This window comes from Papaver somniferum, unplaced genomic scaffold (genome assembly GCF_003573695.1).
Source record: "Papaver somniferum cultivar HN1 unplaced genomic scaffold, ASM357369v1 unplaced-scaffold_117, whole genome shotgun sequence".
Taxonomy (NCBI): Eukaryota; Viridiplantae; Streptophyta; class Magnoliopsida; order Ranunculales; family Papaveraceae; genus Papaver; species Papaver somniferum.
In genome coordinates this window covers 1,972,064-1,993,823 of record NW_020620714.1, presented here as the reverse complement: position 1 = coordinate 1,993,823, position 21,760 = coordinate 1,972,064, and the positions used below count along the sequence as shown (strand labels likewise).

Below are 21,760 nucleotides of genomic sequence, written 5' to 3'. Positions count from 1 at the left end.
AGTGTTTCCATGTCTAATTTGTGATGTTCTGAGTAACATATATGATTAGAGATGTAAATACTAACTCATCTTCAACTAGAAAGAGAGAAACAACTACGTATGCCCTTCGCATCTGTTGGTAATTCTCTTCTATATATTTTTACTACATTTTTAGAATATATTGTTTACTTTAAAACCCTTATTTTGAGGTTTGGCCTGTAGTGTATGTACTTTGTTTTAGATGCAATTCAAAAGTTGCGAACTGAAATTCATCTTGAGATAAAGGTCAAAGCAATCAGATACCTGATTGAGGTTAGTTTTGCTTATTATGTTTGGCTAAGCTCTTTGTGCTAGCTATTCACCTTATCTCCTTTTTTTTTTCTTTTTAAAGCCGTATACCTTCTTCTGAGTTATTTCTCGCATACGGTGACTATATAATAAAAAGCATAATCTGTGCTCTCCATAGAGAAATGAGAAAAATCTTAGGCCTCCAAAGCTGCACTACTATGTGGATCACCATATGCATGTTTATAAAAAGCATGGTTCATTTCCTCGACTACTGTTATGGTACAAATACTTGGCTTGCTCTTTATTTTTCACAAAGAGCTATATACATGAAGGTAAATCAAGTGTGTTACCCCAATTATGCCACTTGCGTGATTCTATTTGATAATATTTGGATAGCTATTGTCTAGGTCGTTATTGGCTGGCTAGGATGCACTATCCTGACAATATCTTTTTTGTGCTCCACATAACCACCTTAACTTTGTCTCTCTGAATGCGCCCAACATTTAAGAATGGTGCTGTTTTCATTTACAGTCTTCTCCGTCACTGCCGCTGCCATCAAAAGCTAGAAGTCATGTTCATCATCTTACTGTTTGATGCCTCCTCTCTTTAAAAATCTGTTTGCTTGTCTTTGTTTTTAAGACTGATTTTTGATTCGATTAAGGTGTGATTGTTTGATTCGATTGTTTGATTCGATTTCAATTTGCCTATTCATATTAATTGGTGTCGCTTTTGTAGGGTTCTTACGTCATCATTGTCATATTAAGTTCAAAATTTCTATAAGATAATATTTGATCGATAAGAATATGGTGGTCTGATCATTATTTTTCTTCTTGGATAATATTTTATACATCGAGAGCAACGACAAAGTATGACGTGTAAAGCTTTGGAGTAGTACTAATGTAGCTCATTACCGTGAAAAACCATTTGAGACGCAATGATGTTGTTCAGCTGCTGATAGAAGCGGACAGATGTGATGTAGATAGCAGTTTTCACATACTGAACTTCTGTCTTTAGTTATTTTTCTACAGACCACCATATTCTTATCGATTAAACTGCTATCAGGGAATGTACAATGAAGATAAATATATGGGTGAGTTGACACATACCGAAGGACGGCAATTTTCATCAAAATAAATAAATAAAAGATGGCATACTAGAGAATGATGGAGCTGTACCGGTTGGGACATCTGTTAAGGATCACTTGGATAATAAACTGCAAATGCCGTCTATATATACGAAAGCTGTTTTTATGCAAAAGCATGTCTTAATAAATACGTCGTGTCATTGCGTCAATTTGTCAATTTGGACGTCCAAGTGAAACGAATCTCAAGTAAACAAGAGTTCAAGAGTTGTACATGCACAGTTTGCACACTTCCAGTTGGGTTGGTTCTGAATTAGTTCTGGATTAGACTTCAAGTGTTGTACCTACTATAAATTTTGAGTATTTTTCTGCGAAAACATCCTATTGCGCAACTCTGAAAAAATAAGGAAAAAAGGTTAACAAACGGTACTTAAGGTGGAAAATAAATTTTATAGATATGCATATAATACACACACCAATAATCACAAAAAACCACATGGTTTAGTGGTAAGAAGCAGAGGCATTTTCACCCTCTTAGCCTTTCATCTAAGTCTCCTTAAATTTTGGCAAAAAAATCTTTTTATCTTATTTTTTTTTTTTTTGATGCGTAGCATCTGAAAACGACCACTACAAAAAAGAAGGCTTCTAGGGACGGCCAGTTTTGAAAAAACCGTCCCTAAAGAAGGATATTTGGGACGGTGATGGCCTGATCGTCCCTAATAGTCATAAAATATTTAAATCAAGGCTAAAATATGTCCGTCCCAAAAAGAAAACATGGCCAAATAGTATTAGTGACGGTGGAATAGGGGACGGTACATAAACCGTCCCTAATACCTCTTGGGACGGTTTTTTGTCCTCTTGGGACGTTTTTTGGCCGTCCCAAGAGGCCTTCTGTTTTGTAGTGGACCCTACTAGAGCGGGAAAGAAAGGACTTATCCAATTCTTAGGACACGACGTGGCACAATCTGAATGGTAAAGAGGGGAATGACTTTAATATTGGGTTGGTAGCGGGGTAGAGAGGGAAATGATCAAAGGTCAGAATGTATTATCCCAGAATTGGACTATAACAGTTGTCCCAGTTATAGAGTTTTCCCATCTAAAAATGTTTTGAACGTGCCCGGTGCTTACTACTGCAGTGCAGACTGCAGAGTGAATATTTACAAAAATGTAATGATAATTCATCGACAGAATAACCTGTTTTCTCAAAGATATTCATAAGTGGCACCATACGTTGTTTGATTAACTTGTAGCTGTCTTTTCAAATGTGCTGTCTTTGGATTATATTGCTTTGTAACATGCATCTTTCTGGTTGTTCAAAATCGCGTATCTAAATTCAGATGTACTGAATTTCCTGCCATTCTTTTCACCTGCAAAATGTGAATGTGATTACCAACATGGGGAGTTAGTATATATAGACATACCCCACCATGGAAAATCATTCATATCTGTTATGTGATCATCCTTCCGGTTATTCATGGCCATATCATAGGATAGGAAATTGAAGGAAAAGCAACATGCCACGTTCATAACCTGTCACGGTGGGTGAACCTCTAAAAGTAACAAAACAATGGCAGGTCGACCTACTGTTTCTTAGGTCCTTGATAGTTCGCCTTCGTCCCAGCTTCATCATCCTTTCTCTTTACATTAAAAGTCTCGTTATCTTGGTTTCCATCCAGCTTGGTTACAGTTTCCCCATCACACCCTAGCTAGTAGCTGCAAGGGTTTATCTTGAACCGATGGCTTTGGATCATTCTCATCATCCCCCTCTATAAATTTTGATCTTTCCCTGATTCCGCATCCTTGTGTTAAAGATTCTAGGTTATTGGTTTATTGTCTCACAATTGTGTAGACAGATTGATTCTTCAATGAGTATTTCTATGTATCAGTACAAGTTTACAAGAGAAGGATTCAAATACTCGAGCTAAAAAATAGGACGAGTTTATAGGGAAGTTAAGAATAACAAAACAACACAGGACTCGGATTTACACCGGTTTCAGTAACTATACACCTAAAGACTTGGACTAAAACTTAGACTAGAAGTGCAGCTGTGCTGGCACAGCTGGTGAGTCTATATACACGTCTAATACCTCTTCCCCCCTCCCCTCCCCCCAGCCCCCAAGTTGGAGCATGAGGAGAATCTGGACAAATGCCCAACTTGCTTGCAAGACGCCGAAAATGGTCCACTCCAAGTGGTTTCGTAAAAAGGTCCGCTGATTGTGCTGCAGACGGAATATGCATTGGTTTAATGAGACCCGAGAGAAGTTTTTCACGAACAAAATAACAATCAATTTCGATGTGTTTAGTTCGTTCATGAAAAACTGGATTTTCAGAGATATGAATAGCAACTTGATTATCGCAATAAACTGGAATGGGTTTGGAATGATAATGCGCATATCAGTGAACAAATAATGTAACCATTGCAGTACAAAAGTGAGCTTGGCGAGAGCTCTATATTCTGCCTCGGCTGAAGATTGAGATACAGTAGGTTGTTTCTTATATTTCCAAGAAATAGAGCTATTTCCAAACATAGTAAAATACCCTATGGTTGATCGACGGGTAGTAGGGCAACCTGCCCAATCAGAATCAGTATAACGTGTAAGAGATAAAGTACTAGTGGCTGAAAGAAAAATGCCATGACTAACAGTACCTTTAAGATAACGAACAACACGATGTGCAGCATCCAAGTGAGCAAAACATGGGTGTTGCATGAATTGACTTAAATAATTAACTGAAAAAGTGATATCAGGACGAGTCACTTGAAGGTAAAAAAGTTGACCTATTAGACAACGATAAATACTAGGATCAGGTAGAGAAGTACCAGATGATGGAAAAAGTTTTAGATGTTGTTCCATGGGAGAAGGAGCAACCTTAGCACCTAAAATACCAGAATCATTAACAATGTCAAGAATGTATTTGCATTGACAAAAAAAAAAAAACCGTTGGGAGATCGAGATACCTCAATGCCCAAGAAATATTGGAGACGACCAAGATTCTTTATAGAGAATTGAGATTCTAGTTTATGTTTGAGAGCTTGTATTGTTGAATCACTTGTGCCTGTGATAATAATATCATCAACATAAACCAAAACATAAATAGAGACTGACCCAGAATGAAAAATGAACAGAGAATACTCAGCATGAGATTGAATGAAGCCTTCATTGAGTAAGGCTGCTGAAAATTTGGCAAACCATCAATTGGCGAGAAGCTTGCTTAAGTCCATATAAAAACTTGTTGAGTTTGTAAACACGATTATCTCCCTTTTTCTGGAATCCATGAGGTATTTTCATATAAATGTATTCGTTAAGATCACCTTGGAGAAAGACGTTATTAACATCAAGTTGATGGAGAGGCCAATTATGAATGGAAGCTAGTGATAGTAAGACACGAACAGTAACGAGTTTGGCAACAGGAGCAAAAGTGTCATTAAAATCAATACCTTCTTGTTGCGTGTAGCCTTTAGCTACAAGGAGAGCTTTATGACGTTCAATTTCACCATTAGGACGATATTTAATTTTGAATACCCATTTGCAGCCAACAACAGACTTGATAGGAGGTAAAGTAGTGATAGTGAAAGTGTCATTGTTGTGTAGTGCAGTATGTTCCTTTATGATAGCATTGCACCAAATTGGAATTTTGATTGCTTCCATAAACATGCGTGGCTCATCATTAGTAATAACTGAAGACAAAAAAGCACGATGTTGTGGAGTAAATTGATCAAAAGAAATATAATTAGTGAGAGGATACTGAGACTGAGAAGTACATTTGTTGGATGAGCATATATATTCCTTCAAATGACTGGGACGATGATGCTCTCGAGTCGATCTACGCAATTCTTCAGGGGGTGTAGTGACAGTAGTAAGCGGTAATGGATCAATACTAGAGTTCCCAGGAGATGTTGGCAAAGAATCAGTATTACTGGAATTGGGTGATGCATCAACATCAGTTGAAAGGGGAAAACTCACGGACTGAGATGAGCTTGCATCTGGAGACTGTGGTATTGTCGGAGTTGCTGACAGAGAAGGCATAGTTGCAGCTGGTGGCAACTGCGAAAAGAGGTATTAAGATCATCAAAAAAATATTCCTCTTGTGGTGCAGATTTAAAAGAATCTGGAGTAGATAATTGAGCATCCTTAAAAGGGAAAACTGTCTCGTGAAATACAACATCACGGGAAACATAAGTAGATTTTGTATCAAGGTCTAAGATAATAAAACCTTTATGATTAAACGGATATCCAAGGAATACACCTGGTTTGACTCTAGGATCAAACTTATTCATAATTTTGGTGTTTCTAGCATAATACAAACATCCAAAAACACGGAGATTACGATAATTAGGTGGTGTACATAGAAGAACTTCATGAGGAGATCGTTTGGAGAGAACCGGAGTAGGCATTTTGTTGATAAGATATTCTGCCGTTAGAATACACTCTCCCCAGTAGGTGATTGGAAGATTAGCTTAAAAACGAAGTGCCCTGGCCACAATCAGCAAATGTCGATGTTTTCGTTCGACTATTCCATTTTGCTGTGGAGTATGAACACAGCTTATTTGGTGATGAATTCCATTATCATTGATCCAAGTCTGAAATTCATTAGATAAAAATTCATACCCATTATCTGATTGAAAACGCTGTAGAACCGGTAAAAAAGGCAATGTATTACCAGTGGAAATAGTAGTCAGTTCTCGAGAATATTGAGTAATAACATGAAGATAAAAGAATTTGATAAACTTGCAAGTTTCTCCCTTGGTATGCATAAGATATACCCAAGTGCATCTAGAGAAATCATCAACAATGGTGAGAAAGTATTTTGCACCAGTAATAGATGTTGTGAAAAAGGGACCCCATATGTCACAATGTATAAGTACAAAACATCGAGTAGAAGAAATACGATTTTTATTAAAAGATAAACGAGTCTGCTTTGTCATAGGGCATACATCGCAAGTACTGGAAAAACTAGACTGAATATAACTGTTTGAACTACAGAGAAACTTGAAACGATCTAAACTAGGGTGTCCTAGACGACAATGCCAAATATCGAAGGACGTCTTATTATTGAAAAGAGCTTTGGGCAATGTTGCTGGAGATGCAGAGACTCGGAGTTGATAAAGTCCTCCACTTAAATCACCCTGACCAATCACTTTGTTCGTGAGCAGGTCCTGAAACACAAAGGAATTTTGTGTAAGAATTACAACACAACGCAAAGAACGAGTCAACTGACTCATATATAGAAGATTAAATTTAAAATTGGGTATATGATGAACATTTGACAATTTCAGAGTTGGTGAGAAGACAACTTCACCAATATGTTTTACTGTGGATATAGTGCCATCAGGCAATTGCATCTGAATTAGTGAATTAACAGGAGTATATGATGTAAAATACGATAAGGAATCACAGATATGGTGCGTAGCACCGCTGTCAACAAACCATGGTTCGGAAAAGAAAGTATTGAAGAGCTTACCAGCAAAGTTTACGCGAGGCTCGATGGATGTATCTTCTCCTGGAGGATTGATAAGACCAAGTAAGCGGCTGTATTATTCAGCTGAGAATGCTGGAATGGCAGCAGGTTGCATGGTGAGATATTCCTGAGTTGCAGTAGTGGTGTCAGAAGTAGGTGTTGTTGTAGAAGACGATGGAAAACCATGCAAGCGATAGCACCGTTCACGAATATGACCATGACGATTGGAATAATTGCAATGTGGTCGAGGTCATTTGTGGTGAGTTAGAGGTGCTGTACGAGATGAATGAGACTGATACTTGTTGGTGTTGAGAGCAGCAGCTTCAATGGCAGGGAGAGGACTTGCTGTAATGTGTTGTTGTTCTTCTTCCTGCTGCACCATGTTGAAGATGTGCAGAGCAGTTGGAAAAGGATCCATCATTAGGATCTGACTTCTGAGGTTGGAGAAGCGGTCATGTAAACCTTGGAGAAACTCCATGGCGCTTTCACGTTCGAATCTCTCAAGAAGAGATTTACCAGCGCCACATATACAAACTTCGGTGGCAGCCACAAGAGAGTCGTATTGATCCCACAAAGTTTTAATCTTAGTGTAATACAGAGAGACAAACATCAATTCTTGTCTAATAGCAGATACAACGACTTAAGTCGGAAAAGAATAGGTGCATTAGCTATGTAGAGTCTCACCTGGAGATCTTTCCAGATCGCATGAGATGACGGAGCATAGAGACATCTAGCACGAATGTCAGGTTGGTAGTAATTCAGTAACCAACTTCCGACGAGATCGTCACATCGTTTCCAACACTGATACTGCAGTTCATCTTTTGGAGGAGACAAAGAACCATCAACGAAGCCTAGCTTTCCTTTAGCGTTCAGAGCTTTGGTTATTCCCCTAACCCAGGAACCATAATTATCACCCTGCAAAAGAGGAGAATATAGAACTGTTGCAGGATTGCCACTTGGGTGGATGACGTAAGGGTCTAGGGTTCGAATATTCCCTGAAGAGGAATTGACTTGGGTTTCATTATTGAGATGAGTTGGACTGTGAGGAGGTGATTGATCAGCAGATTCCACCATTGTGAGAGAGATCAAAGTTTGATATATGTGCGGAAGGAATAAATATAGGTCTTAGGATGGATCAAGATGATATCATCAAAGATTCTAGGTTATTGGTTTATTGTCTCACAACTGTGTAGACAGATTGATTCTTCATTGAGTATTTATATGTATCAGTACAAGTTTGCAAAACAACACGGGACTCGGAATTACACCGTTTTCAGTAACTATACACCTAAAGACTTGGACTAAAACTTAGACTAGAAGTGCAGCTCTGCTGGCACAGCTGGTGAGCCTATATACAAGTCTAATATTGTGGTTCGTGTGGAGATGCCCCTGATCATACATTGTATAAATTAAAGAAAATCACGAGTGATGATTCTTAAACGGAATTTTTAAAAAAATGTCCATGTGCAGAAATATATTTAAAAAAATGCCCATATTCTTTAAGATTCAAATTATCTTTTTTTAACTTCAAAGTGCCCCAACAAGAACAAACAAACAACAATCAAATAGAAAAGAAACATGAAAAGCGGCTTGATTATGAAGTAGAAACAAAACCATAGAAAACAAAAATCAGCTAGATCATAAAATATGATTTTTCTTTGTACAATTTCAATACTATCCTTTTGTGTTACCAATGTACTTGACTTATGTGTTTTTTTTATGTGTTTCTATGTCTAACTGTTGCTTGGGTAAGTAGTGATATTTTGGAAGTGCCGTGTTGTGTTAAAGATTGTTGGACTTAATTAAATTATTAGTCTCCTTTATGAATATAGCAAATCTTTCCCTCACTGTATTTTTGAACGATCTTCCCTCACTGTATTGGTAAGACTTCTTTTATATATTTATTTCTTTAGATTTCCATTTTTTGTGTTGCTATGTTCTCAACTGTTACGAAAGTGGTATAAATATTTGATCATTTTTTGTGTTGCTATGTTCTCAACTGTTACGAAAATGCTACATGGATGATGGACCGCTCAATTATTCATATACTAGAAAACTTTTGATTGATTGAATGGTGATTAAGATAAAAGAATTAATGAAAAGGAAAAACAAATTCCGACATTATTAATCTTTAAATTTAAAAGAAGAAAATGGTTAAGATGAGAAGGCTTCCATAAATTCGGTATCATTCTCCAGGGCCTGAAAAACCTCTATTGGAAGGCAGATTTCAATGTCAATACTTCCTTCAAGTGGTCCTGGATTCACAGTTGTTCCCCCATCAGTGGATTTTCCAGACATCCCAGTTTTTACGGCAATAGGTCGTCCCCAACCGAAATCGTTTCCATACATATTGAACCTGTGAGAACTCCTGGCCAAAAACCTGCTGCTGATAATTCCTGTACCGACTCCGGAACCAACGATAAATGGTTTCTCTATCCACGACATGTAAGAGCTTCTAATATTTTCATCACTCTGGGAGTTAATCACTTGGTTCAATTGCAAAGCTAAGAACACAAATCCTTTTTTGAGCACCTCATCGCCCTTCGCGATTACTTTCCTAGAGGATACTGAGTTGCCAAAATAGGCTTCTGACAAGGGAGGAATCAACTTGCTACCGTCATCCATCATTAACCCAAACGAAATGGATTCGGTAGAATTACAATCTAAACCCATTCTAGCTTTGGTTACCGCTATCCAAACATGAGCTAGTACCGCTTGCAACGAAGATATTGCCGCATTTTGTTTTGTTCCGGATATTATTTCTGAATTGGCAGTCGCCTTCAGTTTTGCAATGTTCGTTTTGGTAAAACGGAAACACTTCTCCACAATACCATGTGGAGGTGGACTGGATTTTTTCACTCCCAGGAGAATTTCATCTTCGGAAGTGAAGGAAAGACGGATAGGGGAATCTTCATCATTGAGAAACCAACGCTCGAACACTGGAGGACGACTTGGACTGTGACAACCACCAGACGATGATCTTGACATTTCAAACCATGAATTAATGAAATGCCAAAATGATGTACCGTCGGAGACCAAATGGTTTAGACTGCACGCTAGGTATATGGAGCCATCACGTAATTCATTTATTTGAATAGAAAGTAAAGGATGTGTACTACCCTCGTAGCTCTTTACCTCATTGAGGGAGAACAATGAATTAATTAGGCTTTGAGGAGTGTAGGTTGGGGAGAGAATATCCTCTGCCGATATCTCTGCAGTCACATGGATGAACTCTACACCCTCAAAGTTGCAGTCGATGTAGAAGGAGACGGTGCCATCATCTTCATGTTTTTCGATACCAAGACGACCAGCTAGAGGAAAGAAATAATCAAGTGTAAATGACAAAGAAGTTTTAAGGCGACTTATTATGTTATCGATGGATTCTTTCGATGTTTCTTCTTCTGCTTGTTGCGATTTTTTGAAGAGAAGACCCCTTTGCATGTATAGTTGTCTTAGATGTGTGAGATCCCATGGATTCAAATCGATACGTTTATGACTATCATCAGATTCATCTCTATCTGTGTAACTGGCTGGTCGGACATTCGTTGTTGAGACACGACGAACGTTGGGAAAACTCATTCTGTGATCTCTACTCTGTGCAAATTAACCAGCTATAATGGCTTTGTTATTTAAAACACCTCTCCTGGATGTTGAAATTATACCATCTCTTTTTTATTTCTTGGATTCCAATTTAGTTTCTTGAGCACTTCAAGATGGTAGGTGGCTAGTCCGTATCATTGTTAGTATACTATTTGAGTCAAATGAGTTGTTGGCAGTTGTTAACAATAAAGAAACATCATGCTGGCCAAAAACGCTCCACGATTTCTTTTATTCAGGGTAGATCTTATATATCTTCCCCCCCCCTCTTTTTCAAGGTTGAACGGGCTTAAAAAAGCTCAACTTTATTAAACTACCTCAGTAAATAAAGTTTGCAGAAATATAAAGAGGTGGAGAATTTGCATTCCGCCTTCTATTTACGTTGTCATGAAAAGCATGTTGATATAAGTCATGTGCCAACTGATTTGCACTCTTTCGAACATGCTGTCAATAAATGACCACAGACAGCAATGCCCCAATGAATGTCTCTAATATCTCCAAGAATAGCAACAGTCACATTAGCAACACCACCTTCAATAATGATTCTACTAAAGTTACATTCCAAAGCAAATTCCAACCCAAGTCTGCAAACAATAGTTTCTGCCAGTAACGAAGACGTGCAATCAAAGGTGATAGAAGCATATCCTAAGAAACTTCTGTTACCATCCCACGCTACTACTCCCGCTGCTCCATTATTGGAGATGAATGCTGCATCTACATTTATCTTGATATAAGTATGGTCTGGAGAGGACCAAGATTGTAATGTTGGTTCTTGGTTTCATCTATATATTTCCCTGATAACTCTCCATGCACATGTTCAAGTCATGATCAGATTTCTTCAGAATGATGCTAATTGAGAAATTACCACCAGAGAAAGTCATATCATTCCTTGATTTCCATATGTTCTAAAGAACACACATCCTCTAGACAAATTTTTGATTGATATTATCTTCCATCCAATCCCTCGTAATAGCATTAAATTGTCTTCATATGCCAATATATTCACATTCAATCCAGCAGCTTCGAAAACTAACTTTACTTTGTCATACTGGAACAGTAAGTGAATTATTGTCTCATCGGCTTCACCACAAAGAGTGCAAGAAGTTTGAATATGAGAAACAAATCTACTTATATTCATCTTAACTGCTAAACCATTGTTCAGGAACTTCCATATAAAAATTAAAATCTTTGGCAGAATATGAGACAAAGCCCAAAATCTCTTCCAAGGAAAGGAACTAAATTTTGGAGAAATAAGTTGATTATTCATTAGCAGCTTGTAACAAGATTTTGTCGAAAATTTACCTGATGGAGTACATTTCCAAATCAATTTTTCCATTAAGTTATCATCAGGACTGAAGTAGATAGAAGTAATGCTTGCAACCATCTCTTGAGTGGAAAGATTATTCAACAATTCTAGATTCCAAGATCTAGAATCAGAAACTAGAAGTTATGAAACTTTGGTAACATCCACAGTTGGATCTAGCGGTTTATTGATCAAGGGCTCCAAACTCAATGGTAACCAAGGATTATCCCAAATATGAACCTTATCGCCATTAGATATCTGCCAGAAAACCTTATTTATGAGAAACTGCCTGACTTCTAATAAACTGCTCCATGTTGCAGTGCAATTACCCGGCTTAATTGCAATCCAAAAATATTCATAATGAATATATTTCGCTGCAAGAAGTTTAACCCACATGGCATCTTCATTCTCCAGAAATCTCCATGCTAGTTTACAGACCATCGCCCATATTCATACATTCAGGATTTCGAACTCCCAAACCTCCATCTTCTTTACTTAAGAAAACCTTCGACCAATTGAAGAAATGCAGTTTTCTTTCTTCAGTGGAATGACCCCACCAAAAACATCTCTGAATTTTGGTTATCTCTTGCGTAACACCTTTTGGCAGAAGACAAATTCCCATGGAATAAATTGGAATTGAGGAAAGGTAGTTTTTAACAATACAGTTCTCCATGCCATATTCGTATAATGAAATCTCCAGCCTGGTAATCTAGAATTAAACTTCTTAATATGATAATTGAGACTTGTAATTCTGAAGTCCGACTTCAATAGGAAAAGCCCCAGATATTTATCATCAGGCACCATCTCTCTAACTCCCAAATCTTGCATACTTGTTTTTCTTTCTTAAATTTGAAATCCCCTTACTGAAGTAAATGGATGATTTTTTTGTAATTGGTGAGTTGGACAGACATAGATACATATTGTTGGAGAAGTTTCTTCAGATTAAACACATTTGATCTGAAATGCTCACCAAAGAAAAACAAATCTTCAGCAAACATCAAATGGGAGATTGTGGGTGCCCATCTGTTGATTTTATATCCTTGGTAAAGACCTTCGGATTCAAATTGTTGCATCAGTAATGAGAGACCCTGAAAACATATTATGGATAAAGTAAGAGATAGTGGAAAACCCTGTCGGGTACCCCTTTCACTCTTAGAAAAACCTTGTGAAGATCCATTGATGTTAATAGAGAAGGAAGTAGTCGTCACACATGCCATAATTAAAGAATGAGCACTAACTGGTATTATCATGATGACCTCTTTCTTAGGGATATGTTATTTACGGGGAAGATATTATACTAGTGGCACACAACACGTATGAATTTATCTGTTGACGCCAGGCAATTGCTTATTAGAAACTTTTCCCCTAGTTTGTATTAGTCAATTTTTGTTCTTTCATCATTTTCCAATAAGAAAATGAGATTTTGACATATCCATGAATGAATTAAATTAATGATCAAAATGCTTTGGAAAGAAGGTAACCGGGCTTTATACCATTATAAATTAAGATATTTATTTATTTTCTTAATATTATCCACTAGCAAGGACACATACGCAATGCACATGCTTGAATTTTTACTCATCCAACAATACTAAATTTTGAAAGCCATGAAATTTTTTTCCTAAATCAAAAATTTATTATTCTTATTTATACTCGTTATGTAGATAATTGAAAGATCTTTTCAAATATATAAATTTAAAAAGAAAACGGGTGTATATTTTGAAAGATATTAAGTTTTAATATGTAAAAAATGGGACAACAAAGCAATTTAGGTGGTCTCCTACCAAAAATAGATCTTTTCTTTATATTAACTAGTAAGGACATATATGTGATGCACATGCTTGAATTTTTACTCATCCAACAATACTAAAATTGGGAGCCATGACAAAAAATCCTAGAACAAAAATTTACTATACTCGTTACGTAAATAATTGAAAGAGCTTTTCAAATATATAAATTTAAAAAAAAAATCCGTTATATATTTTGAAAGATATTAAGTTTTTAAAATTTTTGATCTATTTTTAAAACAATGGTATTTATGTAAATATGTAAAAAATGGGGACAACTAAGTAATTTAGGGGGTCTCCTACCAAAAAGAGCTCTTTTTTTATATTAGTAAGATATAAGATAATCTGAAATATGAAATCCCTTATTTTCCCGAGCAAGTCAGGGTGGGGTAGAGCTGGAATGAATTCCAACTCATGAATGTATGACATATTTTACGCCGGCCTGCGAGCCTCGTCGCAACCTGATCCTTTTATCCTCGTCGAAGTGAAGGTGGAGTTGTCACTGATGGAGAAAATGAAGGTGGAGTTATCACCGATGGAGCAAATGAAGGTGGAAGAAGTGCAAATCCGGTTTTTGAACAACCAAGTTAAAGATTGAAGATGAAAACTTGGCTGAAACAAGTGCTGCTGCTATTGATAAGGGTAAAGGTGTTATGGTATGAAATCGAGGCTTTGTAGAAGATTTATGATTTTGTGATTGTTTGTGGTTTTAGAGAAAGATTCTTGATCGAAACCATGACTTTTATACTCCCGTTCAGCGAGATTATTATCACCCCGGATAATGTAAAGAAAATTATCGTTATGGCTTTAGAAAAGCTGTGTTTGTGGATTTCAACCATTCTATTCCTTTTGAAGAGCTTTATGTCTTGGTGAAACACTATCTTGGGTGGGGAAAACTCGAAGCGGAAGAAAAGTTTGAGATAGGTGGCGGAACCTTGACTAGAGATAAATGGAATACATAGCACCAGGTGAACGTCAAGAATTAGTGAAGATGGCAATGAAGATTAACATGGTTCGTCTGAGGGAGAAGCTCCCCAAGACTGCTAGTGGACAGGTGATGATGGATGCAGCAAGAGCTAGACGTACAGATATAGCTTACTTGTTGCACTCTCTTGGGACCGTCTTTTTCCCTAATTTCTTAGGAATTAAATAAGGTAAATGCTTGTAATTTGCAGTGGTTGGAGACTCTCATTCTCGATTCGAAAACAAACGAGGTACCTAGGTACTCGTGGGGCACCGCCCTCCTTTCTAATGTGATGGAAAATCTTTTTAAATTAACGCTTCTAGGTGGAAAGAAACACAAATTGTTGGGTTTGCTGCTCTTATCCATGTATCTTTTGTTTCAATATAACAATTTTTTTTTAAAATTTTGTATTGATTTGTGTGTAATATCTTATTTATAATTCTTTTTTTTTCCCGTAATCATGGGCTTACGACCATTTTAAATGCTTGAGGACTTACCAGGATAAGAATTGGGCTCTAGAAAAACCTACAAGAAGAAGAAACCCTTTTCGAGAGACCCAACACAAGGCTAAAGAGACGGAAATGGTCGACATGAGGAGAACGTTAGATGCTTTGAAAATCGATGATATGGTTTTGATCCATATTTGAACTTGATGAGGATGGGGAAGATGAAGTTGATGATAGAGTGTTTTTATGATGTGGCGACCTATGTGGGATCTTTGTTTCATCCAACTGGGTTCGTCATTTTAGATTCTCGTAGAACGCTCCGTCAAATTCGTATTATCCAGAAAATAGCACCTGAAGCCTCTCATTTGAAACTGAACGTAAATGTTGATGGTGGATTTTCGGCACGGGCTAAAATCGTAAAATCATGATACTGTATGTTTCTGACCCGACTTCAGGAATGTATGTGACGATTCATAGTTTATGATCCGTGAACCGTTTCACGATCTCTGACTGGGGGAACATTCCTCTCAGAGCTATGATGAATATGTTTCTCGAAAGGCCTCCCAGCTGAGTGTTTGATGTTTCACACATTTCATCATCACCTCTATATATAATCAAAATGATTGGGTGGCTCCTAGACATAATGTTTGTTAGAGAGCTTAATGCCTTCAGGGCGTCACACTGCTCGTTGTTCCCTGACTACGTAGAGAGACCATGTATAGAATCTCTTAATGATTGGTCGGTTCCTAGACATAATGTTTGTTAGAGAGCTTAATGTCTTAAGGACGTCACGCCGTTCGTTGTTCCCTGACTATATATATACCCCCTCAAAACGAGTATGATGCTTCAACTATCTAGTATCTCGATTATGCAAATAGATTAATTCTAGCGTGTCATTCATTAACTGAATTTCTAGAAAATAATCTATTCTATCTCATTACTCCGTTCCATGGATGATCCTCAGCTAGATTCCATGGATTAGTAATAGATAACCACTTTATCTCATTACTCCTTTCCATGGCTGATCCTCAGCTGATTTCCATGGATTAGTAATAGATAACCAGTTTATCTCATTACTCTGTGCCTTGAATCCCCAACTAGATTCCATGGATTATTAATAGATAATCAACTCATTTTATTACTCCGTTTCATGAATCATTCTCAGATGAATTTCATGAATTAGTAATAAACGTTCAACAGTCGGGCGTCTGGGCCATCAACGAGTAATCCCCGATAAAATGGTGCAAGTGTACTTGACAATAATTCACGAATGAGCACCCAAACGCACGAACGAGCATTCAAAAATATGGACAAACGAGGAATTTATGAAGGAAAATAATAAAATAAACAAGAGGTGTGGGACCGAGCCCACCGGCCGGCCGGTCATGCCGCCGTGGCCGGTCCCCTCTTTCATTTTTTTATTTTATTTTAATATATTTCCATCATCTCATGAAGACTCCTTCATTTGATCAAACTCCCTCATTTGAGCGAAACTCTTAGTTTCTCCATACTTTCATCGAACAAAAATAGGGACAGGTGTCATCGGACCGAGCCACCTAGCCGGCCGGCCATGCCCTAGCTGTAAGCGGTCCCACACCTTATAATCCCTTATTTTCTCATATTTTTATTTTCTTCACCTCATGGAACTCCATCGTTTGAGCGAAAACCCTAGTTTTTCAATACTTTTTCAAATATTACTCAAACTATGAAAAAGCCAAAAAGTCAAATAGTCACATGACCGATTAGACTTCTCACGTCAAAAATTAAAATATTATCATTTTAATATTCTCAAAATATCGGTCGCATGACCAAAGTTCTACTTTCTCATTCGAGCAAAATTGAGAGTTTCAGTCAAGATCAAACTCTTTTGAAAATCCAAAATATTACTCAAACGCACACCAGAAATTTCCAAAACTCTCAGGACTGAGACACGAGCAGTATGGTGACATGGGCATGTCACGTTGACTGACCAAGGTCGGACCTTAGGCTTGCAAGGATCCGATCCCATACTCTTTCATAATTTTGACCTAATTATCTCTCAACTGTTCATATTGGGTCCAAACTCTCTCCAACCAACTTGGGACTCGCTCAATCTACCTTCAACTGGTCCCAAGACCACCAAGGGCCGGTCCCGTGACCCCTTGGTCAGTCCCTCATCTCTCCATAACTAGGTTTTACTACCTAACACTCACACAATCATTATTTTAATAAATGATCAAACCAGCATTTGATCAACCTTTCACCAACTGGTCAACAAAGGACTTTGGTGCATGCTTACTCGAGCACTTAGGCGCTACATGGTCGACCATCATCCTATGTATCCGGTCATTCCTTCACTGAGTGACTTATTTTCAGTAAATCAACAATTGATCAAAATTAGGGTTTCGAACAAATGCTCCGCAAATCATAATTCTGAGCGAGCTCAAACACTAATAATTTTATGTTGATCCAGCAATCAACATCTGGGTTAAATATATAATATTTGGCCAGGCTACCAACATTTAATTAATATTTTATTTGGTCACGTTACCAATAATTCATCGAATGAGCAATACTTGCTCAAATGCTAGAATATTGATTCAACTATCAATATTCAGTAATTTATCGAATCAGCGATACTTGCTCAGACGCTCGAATATTGATCCAACTATCACTATTCAACAATTCATCATACGAGCAATATTTTCTCAGACTACCAATATTCATTATGTTGATTCAATTATCAACATAATTCATTCGAGAACTATACTTCCCATCAGACATGTTCAATCCATGAATCCTAGAGCATTTAGCAATCATGCTCGACTGGAAAATACCTAGACTCATTCGTCAAATCAAGTCAATGACTGACTGATCAAATACACGTCTGCTTTGCAGACTCCGCGTTCGTGAGACATCAATCATGTTACATGGTGGATATTAATTAGAGTTTTGGTATGGCGGTCTACAGAACGCTTGTTCATCCACGATGAGAAATGTGAGTAAGTCGTACAAGCAGTTGCGGAAGTTAGCAAAGTAGTGGGAGGTGGACAATCAACCAAGTCTCTGCACGACCTGGAACTGGTTAAACTAAGATTTCCCACTCTTTCACTCGAGCAACCGTCACACTTACTGGAGATCAATGTGTCTACTATTCTAACAATATAAATAAGTCTCTGAATCCACGATTGAACAACAAACGAATTCTGATCCGAGCAATCTCCTTTAAGAATTCAATCAATCGACCAGAACTTATTCGAACTCAATAGCTCACAGAAAACTTGCAGAAACCTTAAACACATTCACAATCCTTGATCATCATTGATCTCACACACTTCTCAGCTTCCCTCTTACAGATTAACCTTCTTCCCTCTTTGTGATCGAATTGACTCTGGAATGACCATTGTCTTGGTTTAGCCCGAAGTCCTACAGATTGATCTCTCGAACTCAAATCACTCCCATGCACTGCATCTGTTTGAGGTTAGGCAATTCGTTCGGTTGAGGAGCCTCCGTCACACGGTCGTCTCTCCATTCCCTAAAAAACCAGCGAATCGTTTTTCCCCATCAACAGTAAGCAACTCCCAATTTAAGGAGAAAGATGTCAGACTGACCTATGAACAAACACGGATGATCGATCATTGGAATGCTCGCTCCGAAGTAGTAAACCAAATGAGTAAAAGAGAGATTGAAGATTGTCATGACACTTCCGATACTGGTGAGAACTACATGAAATGGTATCAAGAATGATCTCATCCTTGTATGGAAAGTTTGGATACGGAAGTGATGAAATACTTCAAGAAGGGAGAGAGTTCAAAATCGACGACATCAAAGGAACGAGGAAAGTGATCAGGAAATAGTACTATAATTTTGAAGGGGTGTAAAGGGTGTGTGAGAATCATAATTAACGAAGCACACGCGGAAGGAACCCAGAGGAACCACGTATGTCTTTAATTTGTTCTGTAGCTTCCAATACAGAGAGGAGAAAGTAAAGTAAAACCCTTTCTCGTTGAATCGAAGAAGAAGGGGCATAGCAAAATCATGGAGTCGCCATCTCAATCATCATCATCATATCCAAGTGCTTCTCGAATCTCGGATTCTAATTGTTATCCTCAGTACTCTGCTTCTCTCAAGTGTATGTATCTTCTTCTACTTCTTTTTTCCTGGTTCGATCAGTATTAAAAAAAATTTGATGAAATTTGTTGTGATTGTTGTTGAAATCTCCTTGAATTGAAGTTTAAAGAAAAACCCAGACCTTAATTTTCTTGAAGAATATCTAATTTGATGGTTTTTATTGGAGCTGGAATTTCTGTTAATGGTGATTTCATGATTTAGGTTTAGAAGAATTCAGCACTGATAAGAGTAAATGTCAGGAGTATTTTGATGTTTATAAGGAATGCAAGAAGAAAGAGGTAAATACCATATCCAATTCTTGTTATACTATGTTAGACTGTTAGTTGTAGTCATAATTCTAAAGGTTCCATGTTTCGATTTTATGCCCAAATTTTGGTTCATCCATATGAATAGGTGTGAAGCAACCAAACAAATCTTCTTCGTCTAAGTCTTTATAGTTAATGATTTCTTCGAGGGTCGCACAGCAGTGGGATTAGAAGGCTGCGGTTAGGCTGTTGTTAGTGGAATCAGTGATGGTTATTACTCCCCTTTAGAATTTTTGCAATAGGCTGTTTCTGTTGGATGTGTTTAAATCGGTTTAAATCTTCTAATAAAGAGGTAGCTAAAGCATGGTGGTGTGGGTTGAGAAAGTAGTGCATCTTGTACTGATCCCTGCTATCCTATGACATAAGTTGTCTGGTTATCCATCTACGGGGCTCGTGGACTTCTATACGTCCTATGCTTGTACGTTTCCCACATCTTCCATCCTATACAATATTTAAGCCTTACATACTGGGCAGATAAATTTTCATCCTGTCATGTCATACATGAATTTCCGCCACAACTGTATTGAAAATTTACATATATATGCCAGTTGTGCTTGAAAAGTAAGGATCCGTGAGCCATTCATTCGAGCTGGTTCTCTTGTCCTAGATATTTCACTTGACCTGGATCCTTGATATGGCTAGTTTCTGCAAGCCCTTATATTTGCTCGATTTCACGAGCCAGGTGCAGAGCACTCCACACGAACTAGTCAAATAAACGCGAGCCGAATGCAGTAGTCCTCGATTTCATGACCAGGGTGCAGAGCACTCCAACACGAACTAGTCAAATAAACACGAGCCGAGAACTTTGCAGTGTGCTCGTGTTATCCTACAGCTCATTATATATAATCCTGAAGGTGGTTCCATATTTGGCGTTTATGTCTTTTGCTCAAATTTTGGTTTTGGTTGAAGCAAGCAAACAGATGTTTTATGAAAATTACAAAGTAGGCAGGGGTATTGATGATTTCATGGAGACTAGCACAGCTCTAGGATCAGAAGATTCTGGTTAGGCGGTTATTAGTGGAATCAGTAATAGTTACACCTACCTTTAGAATTCTCTCAATAGGCTGTTTGTGTTGGAAGTGTTTAAATCAATTTATACCTCCTTAGCTAAAGCTGTATTATGGTGTAGGTTAGGAAAGCCTTATTGCTTGTTATGTCAGTCTACCTGTCTCGTAGTAGTAATCCATGGTATCCTATGATTATAAGTTATTCGGTTATCTATATGATGGCTCGTGGAGTTCTTTACGTTCCTATGCTCTTACATGCTTCACTGCGGACTGTTGAGAGAAAACCTCAACAGCTTTAATCTTCAGCTTCACTTTTTGTTCATCTTTATTTGTTTCTTCCGTACCTTATTATCTATGTTTCATGTTTTGAACGGTAAGTACCTTCAATGCTCATCTTGATACTTAATTTTTTATGTCTCTCAACAGAGGGAAGCTAGACTGGAACGGAACAAGAACAGATCCCTTTTCTCGTAGTATTCTCATACTAAAACACGCAATACAATGTAACAGTGACTTGAAATCTCCTCACATCCTTCCTTTTGGTTACAGACATTTTGATCTTTCAGTTTCATGCCTCTTGTTCTTTCAAGAAATCATTGTCATTTTGTATTAGCGTTAAAAAAAGCAGAGATTTTGACTGTACCGAAAATGGGTAAATTTACCAAGTGAAAATACATTAAAGTTGCTAGAATTCAAATATGCTGCTTATAAGTTTTCTGATACCACACTGGTTAACATTGTTATGTTTCGCGGGATAAGATGATGAAATCAACTACTTAAAAAGAGTGAAATTACAGAACATAAAGACTACATTAAACCCCTAGAGAACTAGTTCTGATTTCCGATTTTTGTCTTGTTGAGGAGGCTGCACTGGAATGATACTTTCCGTATAAGTTGTAAATAGAGAAATATTATAGTGAAGGCAAGGAATCGAGAAGATTGCGTCCATCTCAATCTTCTCCGAGGTCTTTGCCTTGCGATCATAACAATACAAACTGGCCAACTTTTTCTGTGTACCGCCAATATCTATATCTCCGTATTCAGAGATTAAGATCTTTTCAGCATTTGTTGCAACTCCATGAAAACCAAGAAAACGAATATAAAAATCAAAAGGTAGTGTAATAGTTTCTTCACTCCAGTTACTACTTCCTTTTCCTCGACAGTTTTCTAATCTTTTCTCGACTCCATCATCGTCTAACATCCATAGCTTAACAATGCGCCTGCTGGTCTGATAAACTAGAGTCACGCGTCCACCCAATATTAGCATCCCCACTGTACACTTTTTCAGTAGGCTCGTCCAGGATGAAACTAGGAATTGGGATAACCCTGAACTTCTCACTTCCAACATCAAATGCAATTATGAGGTCGGGATAAGCAGGAGCATAACCTTCAAGTCCACTCTCTGGAATAAAAAAGTCTCCCCTTGTTCTCATCAG

At 37.7% G+C, this 21,760-nt stretch overlaps 2 protein-coding genes across 2 annotated transcripts; one reads left to right on the top strand and one right to left on the bottom strand.

Annotated features, from left to right (window-relative positions):
- Nucleotides 1-8,959: 8,959 nt before the first annotated feature.
- Nucleotides 8,960-10,384, bottom strand: LOC113330120 (uncharacterized acetyltransferase At3g50280-like). Its single transcript, XM_026576974.1, has one exon. The coding sequence runs from the start codon at nt 10,382-10,384 to the stop codon at nt 8,960-8,962; it is 1,425 nt and encodes a 474-aa protein (XP_026432759.1).
- An 8,463-nt stretch (nt 10,385-18,847) lies between these two features.
- On the top strand, nt 18,848-21,039 carry LOC113330161 (cytochrome c oxidase-assembly factor COX23, mitochondrial-like). The gene is made up of 3 exons (XM_026577008.1): nt 18,848-19,013; nt 19,214-19,290; nt 20,751-21,039. Exons 1-3 carry the CDS (start codon nt 18,920-18,922, stop codon nt 20,796-20,798), a joined length of 219 nt encoding a protein of 72 aa, XP_026432793.1. The 5' UTR covers nt 18,848-18,919; the 3' UTR covers nt 20,799-21,039.
- The last annotated feature ends 721 nt before the right edge of the window (nt 21,040-21,760 follow it).

Bases quoted from the DNA above. Each gene is read 5' to 3' on its own strand.
- LOC113330161 (XM_026577008.1), top strand. From the start codon at position 18,920: ATGGAGTCGCCATCTCAATCATCATCATCATATCCAAGTGCTTCTCGA. The intron at 19,014-19,213 runs GTATGTATCTTC...TTCATGATTTAG, and splicing joins GTACTCTGCTTCTCTCAAGT to GTTTAGAAGAATTCAGCACT. The intron at 19,291-20,750 runs GTAAATACCATA...GTCTCTCAACAG, and splicing joins AGGAATGCAAGAAGAAAGAG to AGGGAAGCTAGACTGGAACG.
- LOC113330120 (XM_026576974.1), bottom strand. From the start codon at position 10,384: ATGAGTTTTCCCAACGTTCGTCGTGTCTCAACAACGAATGTCCGACCA.